At 41.0% G+C, this 15,859-nt stretch overlaps 1 protein-coding gene across 2 annotated transcripts in view; it reads right to left on the bottom strand.

Moving 5' to 3' along the window:
- LOC139306698 (interleukin-1 receptor accessory protein-like 1) overlaps positions 1 to 15,859 on the bottom strand; it is a 195,336-nt gene that overhangs the window by 125,149 nt on the left and 54,328 nt on the right. For both annotated transcript variants that reach the window (XM_070930643.1, XM_070930644.1), the window contains exon 2: positions 6,484 to 6,763. In XM_070930643.1, the coding sequence (XP_070786744.1) occupies positions 6,484 to 6,763 (280 nt within the window). The remainder of the gene's footprint in view (positions 1 to 6,483; positions 6,764 to 15,859) is intronic.

The raw sequence follows: 15,859 nt of genomic DNA, 5'->3' as shown, positions 1-15,859 counted from the left end.
GGTGGACGGGGTCAAAGGTGAAACATTAGCTACCTGCCAAGAAGTGGGGTCCTCCCTGTGCTGCTACATCTGTCCTTAATCTGACACTGTAATCCTTGCACTTTCCGCGGCGATCGATGCACTGTGGATGTGTCCGTTTTGCTGTTTGTATGTCCATAACTGCTGAGTGTGAAGCAGCAACTCCCCTGACGTAAAGCCGAGGAAACACTTTAAGATAAGACTGAAACCTACAAAGACTAGAGACCCCACACATACCTATTTAACAGAGATTCTTTTAGTCTCAAGGTGACGTGAATGTGCATATAATTGTATCGATGCAGAAACAGACATCCATCTAATCAGTTTCCTTGCTAATTTATGCTGCATTTGAGCAGAAAAAGGCAAAGCACGGAGAAAACATGCTGCATTATCATAAGAGGGTGGATGGAGAGATCAGGCAGCATGGACTTCAAACTCTGCAGAGAGCAGGCGCTGACTGAACTTCAAAGATTGAGGTGAACGTCAGGTGAGCTGTGGCTCTGCACTGAAACCTGGATGAACTGGATTATAAAATAATACCCACTCACTTACAGCACACTGCACCATTTTAGCGTTTGCTCGCGATTTACCTCTAGTTTTTTTTCCCAGATTCCATTTGTAAACATGAGAATCTTACAAATGAAAGACAACAAATTTCAACAACTGAACACACTCATGTGATTTTATCTAACCCAAATCATATTGATAAAATACACTCATCCTATTATTGTAAATTCACATCCAAATCACAAACATTTCCTTACATCTACTGCATGTTGTTCCCTTTTCCTGTCATGACGTTAGCCAGACCAGCTTTCGCTCGGCTGTCTCTGCTGTCAGGTATACTTGTCTGGTATAAAAAAGCAGGAATTAGCCACTTTGTCATGCTAATAGGCTTACAGAGACACTTGCAGCAGTGCTGGAGAGTTAGTGGTATCCTCCCAAGTACCCGGATGGCCCCTGTGTGTGTGTGTGTTGTTACAGTAAGTGGCACACTCTGCCACTGCAGATGTTTTTGCTCTGCATACGACAAAGCTCCTCAGGGTATAACATCTGAAACACCCCAATTTGACACACAGCACTGCTCATGTGCTCCCTTCCAGTCCTATACTGTGGCATGAGTGGTCCCTCATCATATGTCCGTAATGCCTGTAGATCTGTGTGTGTGTGTGTGTGTGTGTGTGTGTGTGTGTGTGTGTGTGCAAGAGAGTAAAAGAGACAGGCATACATGCCAAGAATGTTGAGTGTGTGTTGGAGTTGGCCTGCTTTTACATACAGATTGGAGGCGCATTAAGTTCCTGTCAGTAGCAACTAGTCTCAGGGGAGCAGAGAACTGACATGTCCAGTTTGTGTTTGTGTGTGTGTGTGTGTGTGTGTGTGTGTGTGTGTGTGCAAGCGTATGACGATGCCCTCTGACACCCTTAAGTGCAGTTGAGCAAATACACAAAGATGTGACATGTGTGTATGTATGTTAAGAGAAGTTAAGTCACTGGGCATAATGCAACACATGAAACGAGGACGAAGAGAGGGCATTGTGTGCATCTGTTTGTGTGGGAGTGCATCACAGAGAATCAAAGGAATACATGATGTAATAACTGAGGACGTACGTTATACGCTGCTAAAAAATCCAACCTACAAGCAATTTAATGTCATATTTAGTGTAATGTTTAAAACAAATGACAAATTGTCGTGCTGTGAGATAGCTCGACAGCATTCACACAAATCTTGAAACAAGGAACAAACAGGGAGGGGAGATGACTCAAACACTCCTAATAACATGTCTCTTGATTTAGAAAGTACTTGAAACTAGATGACTTGAATTGGAAATAATTGTGTTTATCTGCACCCTGTTAGCACATTTTCTCCCAGCTGCTTTTCAGACTCCAAACTTTGCTAACTGCAAAACTTATTAAGATGTTTGTGGGTTTTTTTTTTCGCAGTGCAGATGTGTCTCTGTCATCTTCTGTATTATGCCACATGGTGTCCAAGCTGCTCGCAAAGCGTATTATACTTCAGAGGGCTTTCTTTCAGAGGGGCAACACACACTGATAAATGCGTCTTTTGATATGTTGCTTATGTGCTTTTTGTCTTGTTTTGTTTACTTGTAACCCTGGCAGTAATGATGACTGTGGTAGAACAACTCAGTTCCTTGAACTTCGATCCTCACAAGGCCTGGGTGATATGATTGAAATTATCTTAATATTTGCTCAATAGATATATATCCTAATATGGCAAATCATCTGTGTTTCACTGTTATCTATGCATTAAAGTACTTAAATAACTCATTTTTTAAATTACAATTTGCTTGGAATCATTAATTTGGGACAACAGACTGCCCCCCTTGAGTTTCATGGCAGTAAACTGGCAGAAGTGGTTAATAATGCTGCAGCAGTGTGTGTTCCCTGGCTGTGGCCTCCCTGCTGTGGGTGTATTATGAATATTCTGCCCACACTGTTAAGCTTTGCCTAGTGCAATAACACCTGTTACAGACAACTGGCAGACAAATATCTTGCCTGGTATCGAGAGAGCCTGTGCACAGGAAACACAGACTGACAGTCCCTATATACTGATAACCGATGCCACATGACAATCATGTCGTAAACTCACTGCTGAGTAGCTACAACAGAAAGTATGTTGCTATATGATATAACGGAAGTGAAAAAACAAACAGACAAAACACTGCCTTGTTTACTATTACAGTATATCTACTGGTATATCTATTTATGATGCTTCCGTCTTCAGTATGTGAAATATTATTACAACTATGATAAGTGTGGATAAAGTCACAAGATATAAAACAATTCTGATGACAGAGAAGTGTAGGGATATTTTAAAATATTATAGTGACTTTAGAAATGTTAATGAAATGTCCCTATAGGGATATTATAGGATTTTAATACCAGGCTTGACATGATAGATTAATAAATATATATGATAAATATATAATGATTTCTTTGACTGAGTAGTTGTTGATAGTGTTTCCAACCTGCATGCATTTTTAATGCAGTCTTGTTCAATATTATCCCTGTTTAACGCATCCCTTGCTGCTTTCATGACAGAGAAGCATAATCAATAAGATATTTTAACATTTAGCTTTGTATTGTATGTATGAAATGGTTAAATAAGCCACCTAAAGAAAGGAAACAGTAGTGTGACTGCGTAGGAGACGTATTTCCTTGTTTTAGCCATAGATGACGTAGGCAAATATGATTTAGAAACCCAAATGTTCATATCATTATGACAATATTCCAAAGAAGGCTGATAAACAGGAACATTAGCTTTAATCCTCACTATACCACAGCGAGTCTTCAATAGGAAAAGACAAATGGTAAATTATGACAAATACTATCACAAAAGACAGTGAAAATCATTTCTAGATGTTGTCTAAGGACAAGAACTTCTTCAACGTTCATGCGGAACATTCTTGGATACACCAGTCTCTATCAATACTTGCTCGGAGACAATAACATCACGGGAGCCATAGTAACTGGGATTGAATTGTTAGAACATGCTCAAGTATGAAATGTATCCAGTGAGAGATGATTTATTGTTGTGCTGTGATTCATTCGTTCCACCGCTGAGCGCTCTAATTCCCTAGGTCCCTTCATGTTTCAAAAGGGTGAGGATCCTCAAGTAGAGATGCTGCCAAGAGCCTAATCCAAATGTGATATGTTAACATATGCAAGCGCTGATCATCTATAGGACCCACGCTGCTGAGACAAAAGAGAAGAGCAATCCTCTGATTTGGCTGCAGTGACTGGAAATTGAAATGAGTCACGTCGACATACCAGCTCGATGCGCGGCTGCTATGTGGTTGTAAAATGGGATGAGTCCATTCCTGCAATTTTTAACACGTTGTCAACGCTCGAGTGGAAAACGAGGAGAATTTCACAAAAGCAAATGTGGCCGCAAACGTCATACTGTAGCCATTTTAAGGTTAACAGCTTGGTCTTCGAATAGTTCAAGTGTTATTACTGCAGAAGTACTTTGGAGTGGCTCTCTTTAACCTCTGCCTTTGAATAACATCAAGTGATATATTTGTAACTTGGGGGCATTTTCTACCACATATAGATTCAGTTTTAATTCATATGCGGCATGGGAAAGCAACCATTGCTCTGTCAGTCATCTGGACTGAGCCTCGGCCTTATTATTGTGGCTCCACTCAACAGAACTCACAGTATATGCTAATACAGGACTATAAATCATTCTAATTTGATGGTCCCGTGTGGTCAGTTCTGATGCATTGCTATGCACTTCAGAATGCTGCATTAAACTAAACATGTGACACACACACACACACACACACACACACACACACACAGTATCCAATAATTGAATCCTCCCAAGCCTTTTGAGCAGGCCCTTCCCTCTGTTAAAAGCCACCGTATGCTGCTGTATAGAGCTGACTAATGAGCCAGTTGAGAGAAAACGCCCTTTACCTACAAGGTTAATAAGTTATTACTATGTAATAAAGCATGTGCAATTCTGCACATTATTCAGCTTATTTCTTCAACTCAACTGTTGCAAAACTGACAGTAAACACATTGTGACAAATGAATGTTTCTCCCGTTATTTTTTTTTCCCAATTAATACAGCTGGTGCATTTAACTGTAAGGAAATCCAATGTAATATGCTCACTTCTGGTTTCATGTTTTCAGATGCACTAATCAATATTTCTATATTAACAATTGAACTGCATTATCAAATGACAGAGTGTAATGTGAAAGGTGTCACTTTTAGTTCCACCCAGCTCTAAAAACTTTACTGTTTTGGTTCGGTCTCATCGACCTCCATGTCTGCTGGATGTGTAAACAGGGAAACACATGTGAGCCATATCAACTTTACATGGCCATAATATGCCAAACATGTGCATTATTTAGTGTGTTATAGAGTTTTTGTGGGAATATTCAATTCATAACACGGTCTTACTGTGCTGGAGCTAATCAGCGTATCATGTGTCTGTTTCCTGGAATACTTCCTAACACACCCCCAGCTGCATCGGATGCTTTGATTAACAATGAAAATCAGTGGAGCTGATTGTGGCATTAGTGCTGGCATTGTAAATAAAGGTCAGAGTTGTAAATATGCCATTTGAGTGGCAAATATTTAGAGCTGAAAGTTAAGCATGAAAAAGCACACATCCTTGTCCCGACTCTACAATGTAAAAAAAGTTAAAACCTGCAGAGAAGCAACTGTGGGCAACAATAGTCCGATGAAATGCCTGCAGAGAGAAATCCTGTGCGATGGAAAAGTGCTCTGCATTCAGAACTATTGTTATTTCCCACCATGATGGGCAACACTTAGTGTTGCCCCTTAATTTGGTTCTGAATGGCGGAGACTGGCGACAAAGCAACACTACTCGTCCAAATCAAATCTCACGGCTCTACTTTCTGCGTGATTACACAATAACTCTGAGCTGACTGATTGTCTACCTCCAGAAAATGCTGCCAACGCCGCTGAATAGAATTGTTGGACTGGTGCTGCCCGTTTCTATTCACGGCGGCCGCCACAGCAAAGGGGAGAGTGCTAATGGTGATGAATAGTAATGGCCAAAACCTTTTAGAATTGAGCTTGTGAAACACAGGGAAACCTACGCTGAATGCAACTGCTCAAGAGTACATCATTCACCCGTTTTTTGTCAGTGTAACAAATGTCCTAAATCGTTTGTGTTTGGGTTGAAATAATGTTTTTGTGGATTCTGAATTCTAAAAAGATTACACTCCTATCTTTCAGGAAGATGTGTTTCAAAGTTCCCCTTGTCCTGTGAAAAAGAAATTGTTATGGGCTTCGAGACAGCGGCTTTGCCTTTTCTTTCTGACTGGCCACGGACAGCCCCCACGTTAATGAAAACTCCTGCCAATATGAGCTAAGAAGCCAGAAATTTCACCACATTATAGAACTCATAAATCAAACAATTGTCTACCTCCACCATCAGGCAAGTGGAAAAGGAAGATAGGATGAGTCTCCTGCTTTTTTTCCCTTTTTATCTTAGCTGCCTTTTCCCTTTCCTCATTCTTCCTGTGCTGAATTACTGTCCATTCTCTTTCATCTCATTCCTCGCTCTCTCACTTTTTCAGAAAGAAGGACTTGTGAGGGCCCAAGAGTTATGGATTTACCAATTGCACCTAATGGCTTACTGTCCCCCAGAGGAGAATAAAGAAATAATTTAGCATATAAAGCGAAGCAAAGGGGCCTCATACTGTTAGATGAAGCTCTGTGGACCAAGGACCAATGCTATTTTGGCCAGAGATGAGAGACTTCATTAGAAACCAACAGGGGAGGACTTGACAGAGCTTTACTTGTGCCCACAGGGTTCCAGAAAATGTTATTTACCCCCACTATTTTACTGACATACTGCTGGCAAAAGAAGAAAATGGTGGAAGAGTTCCTTGTGAATGGAAAAACAATAAAAACAACAATTTACACTTGAAGAGAACAGTATAGAGTATGTCTCCAGGTACCTACCTTAATACGCAGGAATAATACCCCACATCGTCCAACTCTGCTGGTCGAAACCATATGGCATCCTCCTCCTTGCTCATCCTTGTGCCGTCAAAACTGATGGGTTCCTCAAAGTCCCCGTGTCCTGCACTTTTGTACCACATAAGGCTAAGTCCTGCGCTCTGCGCATGGGTGTAGTTGGCCCGGATATATCCATAGAATAAAGCGCACTTAATCCGCACAGGTTCCCCCAGAAGCACCTTATATTTCAGGTAGTCCACCGACCAATCTGTGCAGCCTTCCACTGAAAGACAAGGAGACAGAAAAGGAGAATTAAGCAGGAGTTACTAGAAAAGGGTTTGGCTTTTTTTTGTTGCCAATTTGCATCATCGCCAAGCCCAGCAGAGGTGGCAACCAGGACAAGACCACTTTCAGTGCTGGCATGTGCTCTGCCAGCAATCCTTATATCACAATCAATCAAGACACTCTTTCCCTCCATGAAGCATTGATCTCTATAATGTCTCCTTTTTGTGTTTCACGAGAACACACTAACCAAATGAGGCTATTAGTACATGCACACATCTCTAACATGTGACTTCCTCAGTGTGCCTAAATTAGAAAGCACATATCTTTATAATGTGTAAATCTGTTGGTGAAGTGTTTCATTACTATAATATTCTTTGGAGTGTTAAACTGAACTCTCAACATATCAACAGTTGTGTTCAATCATTGTTTCCTGAAACACGACTGTATTTATATCCGTCTCGTGTGTCAACACCTCATACATAAATTGAGTCTACTGGAAATAAACTGTGCATAAGCCACCATCAATATCTGTTTAAATGACAGTGACGGCGCTCGTCTACATTGTACCTGAGAAAATTAGAAGTTGCTGTGAGTCTGCATTCATTTACTAAAGCTATCAGACTAGCATCAGGTCTCAAATGCTGTTTTCAGTCACATAAATGAAAAAAGAAGCTTGTCTCATATTGCGCCGCTGCACATGCCTTGGCTGAGCAGCTTCCTGTTAAGACATCTAATAAAGCCCACCAACTGTCAGTCAAAAAAGTTACAAAGATTGAATAATAACTGCATTATTCATGCACAGCAGGCAAAGGGACTCAGTCTCAGCCTTATTTTCCATCTTTGGGTGGATATAAGATTCATGAGAAATATTAAACTGACACTTAATCCTTACCAAGTTCTCGCTCACCAGTGAAACCTAACACAGATAATACCAACTCCTGGGTTGCTGATTGAGGATTTCACACATAGTGACTTGTGTAAAAAGACAGAGGTACAGCAAGCAGCAGTCTGTAGCAAGCAAGCAACACATTAGGGTGTTTTTTAATGAAGGCGTTCACTCAGAAATGGGAATCTGTGCCATCTGCGGTATGGTAACCTATGCTGACTCTAATGCCTTTCAAGCTTTATTTCTGTCTGTATTTCTGTTGGAAAATTCACTATATTAACAATATCTTATAAATCAAATAAAAGCTAGAGGCTTTAGCCACTTTCCGATACAGATAAACTTCCATCAAAAACTTCATTCCCCTCTGCCCTTTTCAGACTTGGTCTTATATTTGAAAACCAAAGTGGGTCCACGCTGAATCAAAAACAAGCTCTCTGCCCGCTTCATCTTCCCTTATCCATTTTTCCCTTCCAGTTCTTGACATCCTCTTTTCCCTCGCTCCACCTCGCTGCATCACTCTTCCTTTAAAAACAGCTGGCGAGCACAGCTGCCGCAAACTCAACAGGCTTCGCTAATTGAGCCTCTATAAATGTTTTATTTACCAAAGAAGCAACTTGGCCGCCAATCAGTGAGGTGCGGTGCGTGCAGCAGTTGTTGGGGGTAACCGGGGGAGGGGTGTTGGTGGGGAATTGATTTAACCGTGCTGAATTATGTTACTGTATTGTATTGTGTGGTACTGTAAGGGTCATGCTGGGAGCAGCAGCAGCAACTCTGACGGGGGCTTTAGGGGCTGGTGAAAAGATGAAAAAGGGGAAAGTATACTCTAAATCACTTGAACAGTAAAGAATGAGAAAGACATAATGTCACATTGAGATTTCCAAGGCAGCTGCAGTGGAGTTTAATAGCAAAAGATCCATCAGCTACTGAAAACTTGCACCAACAGATTTTGGTGTCAATCTGTCAAAGAGCAAAGTAGTCAATAGTCAAAAATTGTGCTCCATCACTGAGGCAGAGAGACCAATTTCTCCACTAAAAGACGCCTCAACATACCAGAATGCAATGCAGCAACATGACATGGTGGTTTGTTTGTGTTTCTTTCCATCAGTGTGAAAGTAAGCAAGACTCGCATCAGGTGTATGAGTGCATGTATGTAAATAGGTGTGTGCGGGACGAGGAGGTGATTGGGTCACCAGCTACCGGCTCCTGCAGGTGATTGGCTCCCGTGTCTGGTGGCTTACTGCGGAGCCAAGATGGTGTCACCACTGCACAGTGGCGACACTCATCTCCCTCCTCTCCCAGTTAGCCACACTCTGGGTGTAATGAGGGTGGGCTGCCAGTTCTTGATAACCTTGTTTTCTCCTGTTTATTTTAGTAGTTCTTGTAATTTGGTTTCTTTGACTTCCTTTGGTTATATTTGTTACCTTCCTAGTTAGGCTTGTTGACCTTTGCCCACTCTGAAGCTCCATGTTTTTCATCTCAAATTGTAAATAAATTCAACCGTCACCATGTTCAGCAGTAAATCAAGTAATTGATAATCATTTGAGCAACAGTTCACTTCATCTCTTGAGGTTTTTAAAAGGCTTTCTGGGAAATGTGGGAAATTTAGCCAATGAAGCAAATTAGAGAAGATTTGGTACAACAACAGATAAATACAGCACTAAGTTCACTGTTAGACAGATGTGGCAGCTCATTTGACCAGTCTTACATGTAGTCTTATCTGCAACCTGCAGCACCTTTTACTGATAAGACTGAGCACACTGTGTTCAGATGACACTTCCCTCTAACCCTCTTTTTGATTTCTTCAATGAAGTGGGCCAGGAGCAAAACAATGAAAAAACAACCTAAAATTGTACATAGAGTGAATAACTAGAAACAAATTAAGCAAATGCAAGTGCTGGAGAGGGCAGAGTGTGCTCTGCGAGCTACCCAACACCACAATCCTTTCATTGTGATTAAGTCTAACTGTTGCTATGGCAACAAAAGGGTCTACCCTCGCTTATCAAGAACTTGCTAATTAGTTTGTGGACGATAATAACTTGAAGGCTTAAGGTAGGACAACCACAGCCAAGATGGTTTCACTTCTAATCATGTGTCCTAATTGAGACTCTGAAGTGTTTTACTCTCACAACTAATAAAACCAGCAGGGGAGTGTAAAAGGTCATATACGCAGGCGGCGGCTCAAACAGAACAAGATTAGTTTGGCAATCGTGCGCGTGGAGTAACAGCTAATCTTTCTGATAAGTCTCTTAGGTGTACATAAACACAAAACACACATAAAACTCTTAATCTGGGGGTTTATGGTGCGGTGACTTGCTCAGTGGTACACTGCAGTACACATGCAGTGATGAAAAATCCACATACACAAACACGTACACAAACTAGTCGTGATAGTATCAAACATGGACAGTAAATAGGTCAAGTTACTGAATTACTGTCCCTAAAAAGCAACTTAACACCCAGCTTGAACACAGCCCTTCACATATTTATATCAAAAATGCATTTGGAAACACTGCCGGTCAAAGCCTCTTGAGCACCAGAGGCGATATAAATAGACCTTGCCACGCCACTGAGAGTTGATTTCTGTTCTGATATCTCTTGATAGGGGAGGTTTTGCCTGAGTTAACATGATGTTGACTTTTACTTCAGGGGTGTGGAGTACAAGGCGACACAGATTTCTTTCCTCCTTTTTTTTTTTTGATCGAGATGACTTCTCTGAATCCGCTCTGGAGAAAGGCTGGAAAAAATAACTCCTGCAATAAACACTGTAGACTGGGAGCAGAGTCACGCAGCATAATAAAGTGCATGGCTGGGCCCTGTGGCAAGTGCCCACTTTGCCCAGTTGATAATCTAGTCTTGACTGTATAATTTGGATTTAGGTGGATTTAGTGTTTAGAGTTACTCTTCACATACAATTTTGCTTATTTTTTTTACTGTAGTATTTCTTCATGCTTCTGCTCTTACTACATTCATTTGACAGGTTAAGATTTCACATACACAGCATGATCATGTTAGCATTGCATTTGATGATAATACTCTATATGTAGAGACATTTTAACTGTAAGACTTTTACTTATTTTCGTATTTTATATTGTAATGTAGGTACTTCTACTTAAGTAAAGGAATGAATGCTCAGGATAAATATCAAAAAGGTATCTACTGCTCCAATACGCCCCACTAGCTGACCACTAAAGCGGTCACATTCTGCCCGCCCAGACAGAAAAGGAAAAGACAAATTTACACAGAAGCGCTTTCAGTTTGGCTGCACAGACTGGATCTGGTACCAAAAAAAACACAGTAAATGCATCACTGCCAGCCTGGTTCTGTCATTGCCTTCCCCATCAGCACAGCAAATAAACGCTCATCCACAGACATTTTCCCTCTTACTGAAGAAAACTATGTCTCACAGAGAGGTCCTAATGCACTAACAGGCGTTTTGAGTGATCTGATCACAAGTGGACAGCTCTAAGTACAGGCGTGAATGCATTGATCGTTCAGACCACAACCGCAGGTGGTCTGGGCCGCATATGGCCACATTCTTTCAGCAGTATGTATACGAATGTGTCCTGGGCCACATTAAAGGAGCGCCTACTCAACTGACTGCATAAGGGGAAGTTTGTACTAACAGCATCCTATTAATGATACATGTTAATGCCAGCTGTAAACAGAGCCTTAGGCTGATGCTGTCCGAGATATATGCTACCACAGTACACTATATCATGCAAAATAGTACAAAATGTGCCTGCATAGCTGGTTCAGTAAAACATAAAATGATATTACAATTTTGGACTAAATAATTAAATAATATATACATACTGATAACAAGACAACAGAAAAAAAACGTATGTGATAAAAAGTGAAATGGTTGATTACGACTGAAAACACAGGCAACATGTAACAGTGGGTTCAACAGTGAAGTAACTGTCAGATAAAAGATGCTTTTTAAATCACCCTAAGGCATCCGATTACTGCACAGGGTTTTGAAAATATCCCCAGTTTAACTGAGAAAATAAAGAAAAAATAAAAGCATCAAAAATCCTAAATTAAATTTCCCTTTAAGGGCGAACTCCAGCCCAACTAACTCAAAGGGCTTGCTGTATTTATCTCTAATACAGCCACGAGGAGCTTGCCAGCGCCAGTATCTGTTATCTTCCACCTATCCTCAAATTGCCCGTTTCAGACTTTTGACAGAGGGTTATCGTTCGTTTCAGTAAGTGAGGGTGGGGATTCTGCATAATCTGTTGGCAGGAAACAAACATGGTACAAAGCCTAATTGAACTCGATTAACATTTCCCTGCTCACCAGATTTCCATTCTGCTGGATCACAATTGGTGAGGGAATTGGCCAATCTGCTGAGTGATAATAACAACTCAGGCAGCTCTTCAGCGACTGGGAGCATCAAGCATGAGCAGCGTCTGCGGCTGCGCTACACATGACCCATGAGTAAAAAGGGGTAATTCTTCAGTCGCTGAGTGTGTCCAGGTCTGGAGAAATGGTAACTGATAACTGTCAGCTGTCACGTTTTGCGCAGAACAAATGTTTGAACGTCACTCGGCATGGAAATTGGGATTTAATAGAGCCACATTCACTGACACCACATCGAAATGGGGTCTTGTAGCCATATCCCGATTTAACCACGCCATTAAACAAAGACGGGGCCATTTGTCAGGCCTGCTTTGTTTTTATGTTTGTCATGTTTGTCTCATCTGTCTGTGTAAAACACTGTGGCCCCATATATAAAAAAGGCTCTTATCCTCATGTTTTATGCTTCTAACCAAAACCAAACCAAGGATGTGATTCACATGAAGAGGAAGGGGAAAAACAAACAAACAAAAAAAAAAAACTTCGGATGCCAAAAGTAATTGGCTGCATAGATGCATTTTTTCACATTAAAATGTATTCATCACCCAAGGTTTAAATGCAAATATAGACCATAGTATACATTTAAATCAAGGTTAAGTCAAAGAAGACTTTTACAGAGAAGGTCTTTTGAGTCTTTGAGCTAATTATACTTTCAGATACCATATATATTATTATTCAAAGCATTTCCTCTCACTGATGCACAATTTCTTTTTGTAATTTGACCCTCACTCTTAGGACCACACTGGAAATCAGCCCCAAGGTATTATCCACACATTAAGTTGTTTTTTCTGAATTTTAAATGCATTAGATATATATCGATATATCCGTATCGTTTTATAGAAACTAGCTCGCCTATTTTAGTGGCACTTCTTCATATTGGATATATACAGGGAAGGGTATTCTAAAATATATTCCAAATATAAATCTTGCGTGCAATCGACTGCTGAAACGATGTAACACGGATGCGGCCAGAATGCTAGTAAACATGCATAAAAAACCCTCCAACTATGATGCATTTCTAGTTTAAAGGACACCACAATAAAGCTAAACAAATGTTATGTCATCGTGTTCCTGCTACGTTTTACTGTCACTTGAGAACAGGCATGAGAAGAGGTGATCAGCTCATAAATTGGGTTACAGGTCTGCTGAGGGGTAATCGTATGCAGATTGAGTCAGGTCACCACGGAGACTCTCACAAAGTGTCTGTTCTCTCATAAGCACTCAAGGAGATGGTTCACTACCATTTTTCTCCATAAAAGCTCCAGTGTAATTCAATCAGAAAGGCGTGCATACATTAGGCCGAGGCTGATTGGATAAACACACAAGCATGTGTACACACATCTACACACACACACAATCTATGAGGTGACGCGACATCAACCTTTACTTGCCCTCATGAAGTGTAGTGTCTCAGCTGGCCCGGCTCCAGGGTCCCTAAAGGAACTTATCAACTTCACAGCCACTTTTGCAAGGGGAGGAAGGCAGGGGAGGAAGGCAGGGGAGGAGAAAGATGTCTCCAAATCTTGACCTGCCATTTTCCACCTTGTGAAAACGCTGTCGCAGCAGAGTGGGTCTCAATTAAGAGGAATATAGCTCCGATGTGTGGGAAAGGTAACCTCTCGGCTGCCGGCGAGCAGGAGGAGATTACCTGCATGATTGAAGTACCTCCAGCAGGTTGAAAAAGAGAATGAGTCATCAGCCAATAAAGCAATCAGCCACGGCCCTCTGCATGTGAGAGTATGTTCTCACACACACACACACACCATAGGACCTCTGGAACAATAAGCAAGACTCAGGGCTTGTGCTTGAACTGAAAATAATCTATTTCCAGAATTGTAGGAGGGAAATTAAGGGGCGTATACTGTTGGTGTAATGGCACTGCAACAATAAGGAACTGTAAGTGCTAAAATGACCAGTTATGGGCCATATGGTGACTTAAATGAGAATCTATTACCACCAGGGTGTGAACGGTGGTCTATAAATATACCGATGTGCAGTGCAGAGGAGGGAGAATGTTAAAAAAAAATTGCTTTTTTGCTTTCTTTTCCGAGAGTCACGATCAATCTAATGTTTGCTATCTATGGAGCTGGAGTAAGGATGTGTTTATCTTAGCTTAGCTTAGCATAAAAACAGGAGGCAGGGGCAAACGGCTATTTAAGTATGTGATTCAAAGAAAAGGAACCCTACATTAGCATAATTTTGTCTTGTTTTTGACAATTACAATAAAATGTGTGATTTAATGCAGATGAAAAGATTGATATTTTTGCAGGGCGACTCCAGCTGCCAAGCTTATTTCATGATTGCGGTGACATTTACCTCCCGTCCTCCTACCCGTTCCTCACAAGCAGATAAAACAGCTCTATCTCCCCTCGTCTCGCCTGCTCTTTACTCTCATGACACTTCATCTTCATTTGTCGTTTGTCTCTCTTTCTCCAACTCCCTCTCTTCCTTGACAGCCACCAGTCTGTTATTTATATGCAAATACTCATATGTGATCGTGGAAAAAAAAAGGGGTGAAAAAAAAAAAAAAAGGAAAACTGTTTTTCTTCCTATCGCAAAATAAACATTGCCCACAATCTTGCCGGCTTCCCCCTTCTGTATCAGATTCAGCTCCCCTGATTGGACACGGCCCCCAGAGAGAGCGGCGCCTGCTGTCTCCAATCACGGGTTAAATGCTGAGGGGGACAGGGAGCACAGAGAGGTAGCTGATGGGAAAGGGGACAAGGCTGACTTCGCCAGGATGGACCCTTGCAGGGAGGAGAATAAGGAAAGAGGAGCAGGGGAAAACAAACAAACACACACACACACACACACACACACACACACACACACACACACACACAGTACACAAGTACTGGTAGGTAAGAATAGCTTGGTAGTGCTGTTCCTTATGGTCACAGTTTAAGGATCTATTTCTTTTTTTTTTAAATCAATTTGATAATCAATCAATTTTAGTGTACCATAAAGATTTTCTGATCTTCAAATGCGTGCCCACTCATTTTAAATTATTTTCTGCATTGCAAGAGCCAGTCTATATCATTTTCAAGATTTTATTTTTTTTAGGGAGATGTTGGTGACATTTGCGTCAAAAAAAGCACCAGAATCATAAATGAATTTGACTTAAAATTCCCAAAACAACACCATGTTTTGTCTTTGCACATAATGCAGCAGAAGAGGACGCCATTTTTCAAACGGTCTTGATGCCTTCACTTAATGTCTGTGATGTATTTGAGATGCAGATTGCTGTAAAAAGGGTGATAAGGGGCCTCTTGTGTGCTGTTGATGCACAACACGTCACATACATCGCCAGTCAGTCAGTGTGTCAAGTTCTGGGATGTCCTCGTCCTTATTTATGTTTCTGAGGGTGGCACTCCTTGTTCAGCTACACTGCTAATGCTTATTATTTAAAAAGAGAGACATCATGTGAGAGGACTATTTAATGGGAAAGACCTTCTCGACAACAAGTATTTAAAACAGGAAATGAACCCGCTTTCATTGAGTGCTTATTGACTGAATCCCTGTTATATAATATAGCAACAGTAGCAATAAATATTACTTTAACTGGCAAAAATCCAGAGTCCATAAATGTTTCCCTAATTGTATTTCATTCAGTGCATTATGAGGACGCAGAATAGTAAGTAAACTCCTAACCTGCATAAGAAGTAGAACTGCACTCAACTGCATAGAAACAGAAGCACATTTCTCTTCAAAGCAGTATGTAAATCAGCCTGCTTCACTCCATATAGGTGATTAGGCCTGTTTTCCCTTTCATGCTCAATAGCACTCATATCAAATTTGTCATCCAACACTCAGCCACGTCCAAATCTGACAAAGTGTCTCATCATCCCA

This window comes from Enoplosus armatus, chromosome 24 (genome assembly GCF_043641665.1).
Source record: "Enoplosus armatus isolate fEnoArm2 chromosome 24, fEnoArm2.hap1, whole genome shotgun sequence".
NCBI lineage: Eukaryota > Metazoa > Chordata > Actinopteri > Centrarchiformes > Enoplosidae > Enoplosus > Enoplosus armatus.
This window is presented reverse-complemented; position numbering and strand designations above follow the sequence as displayed.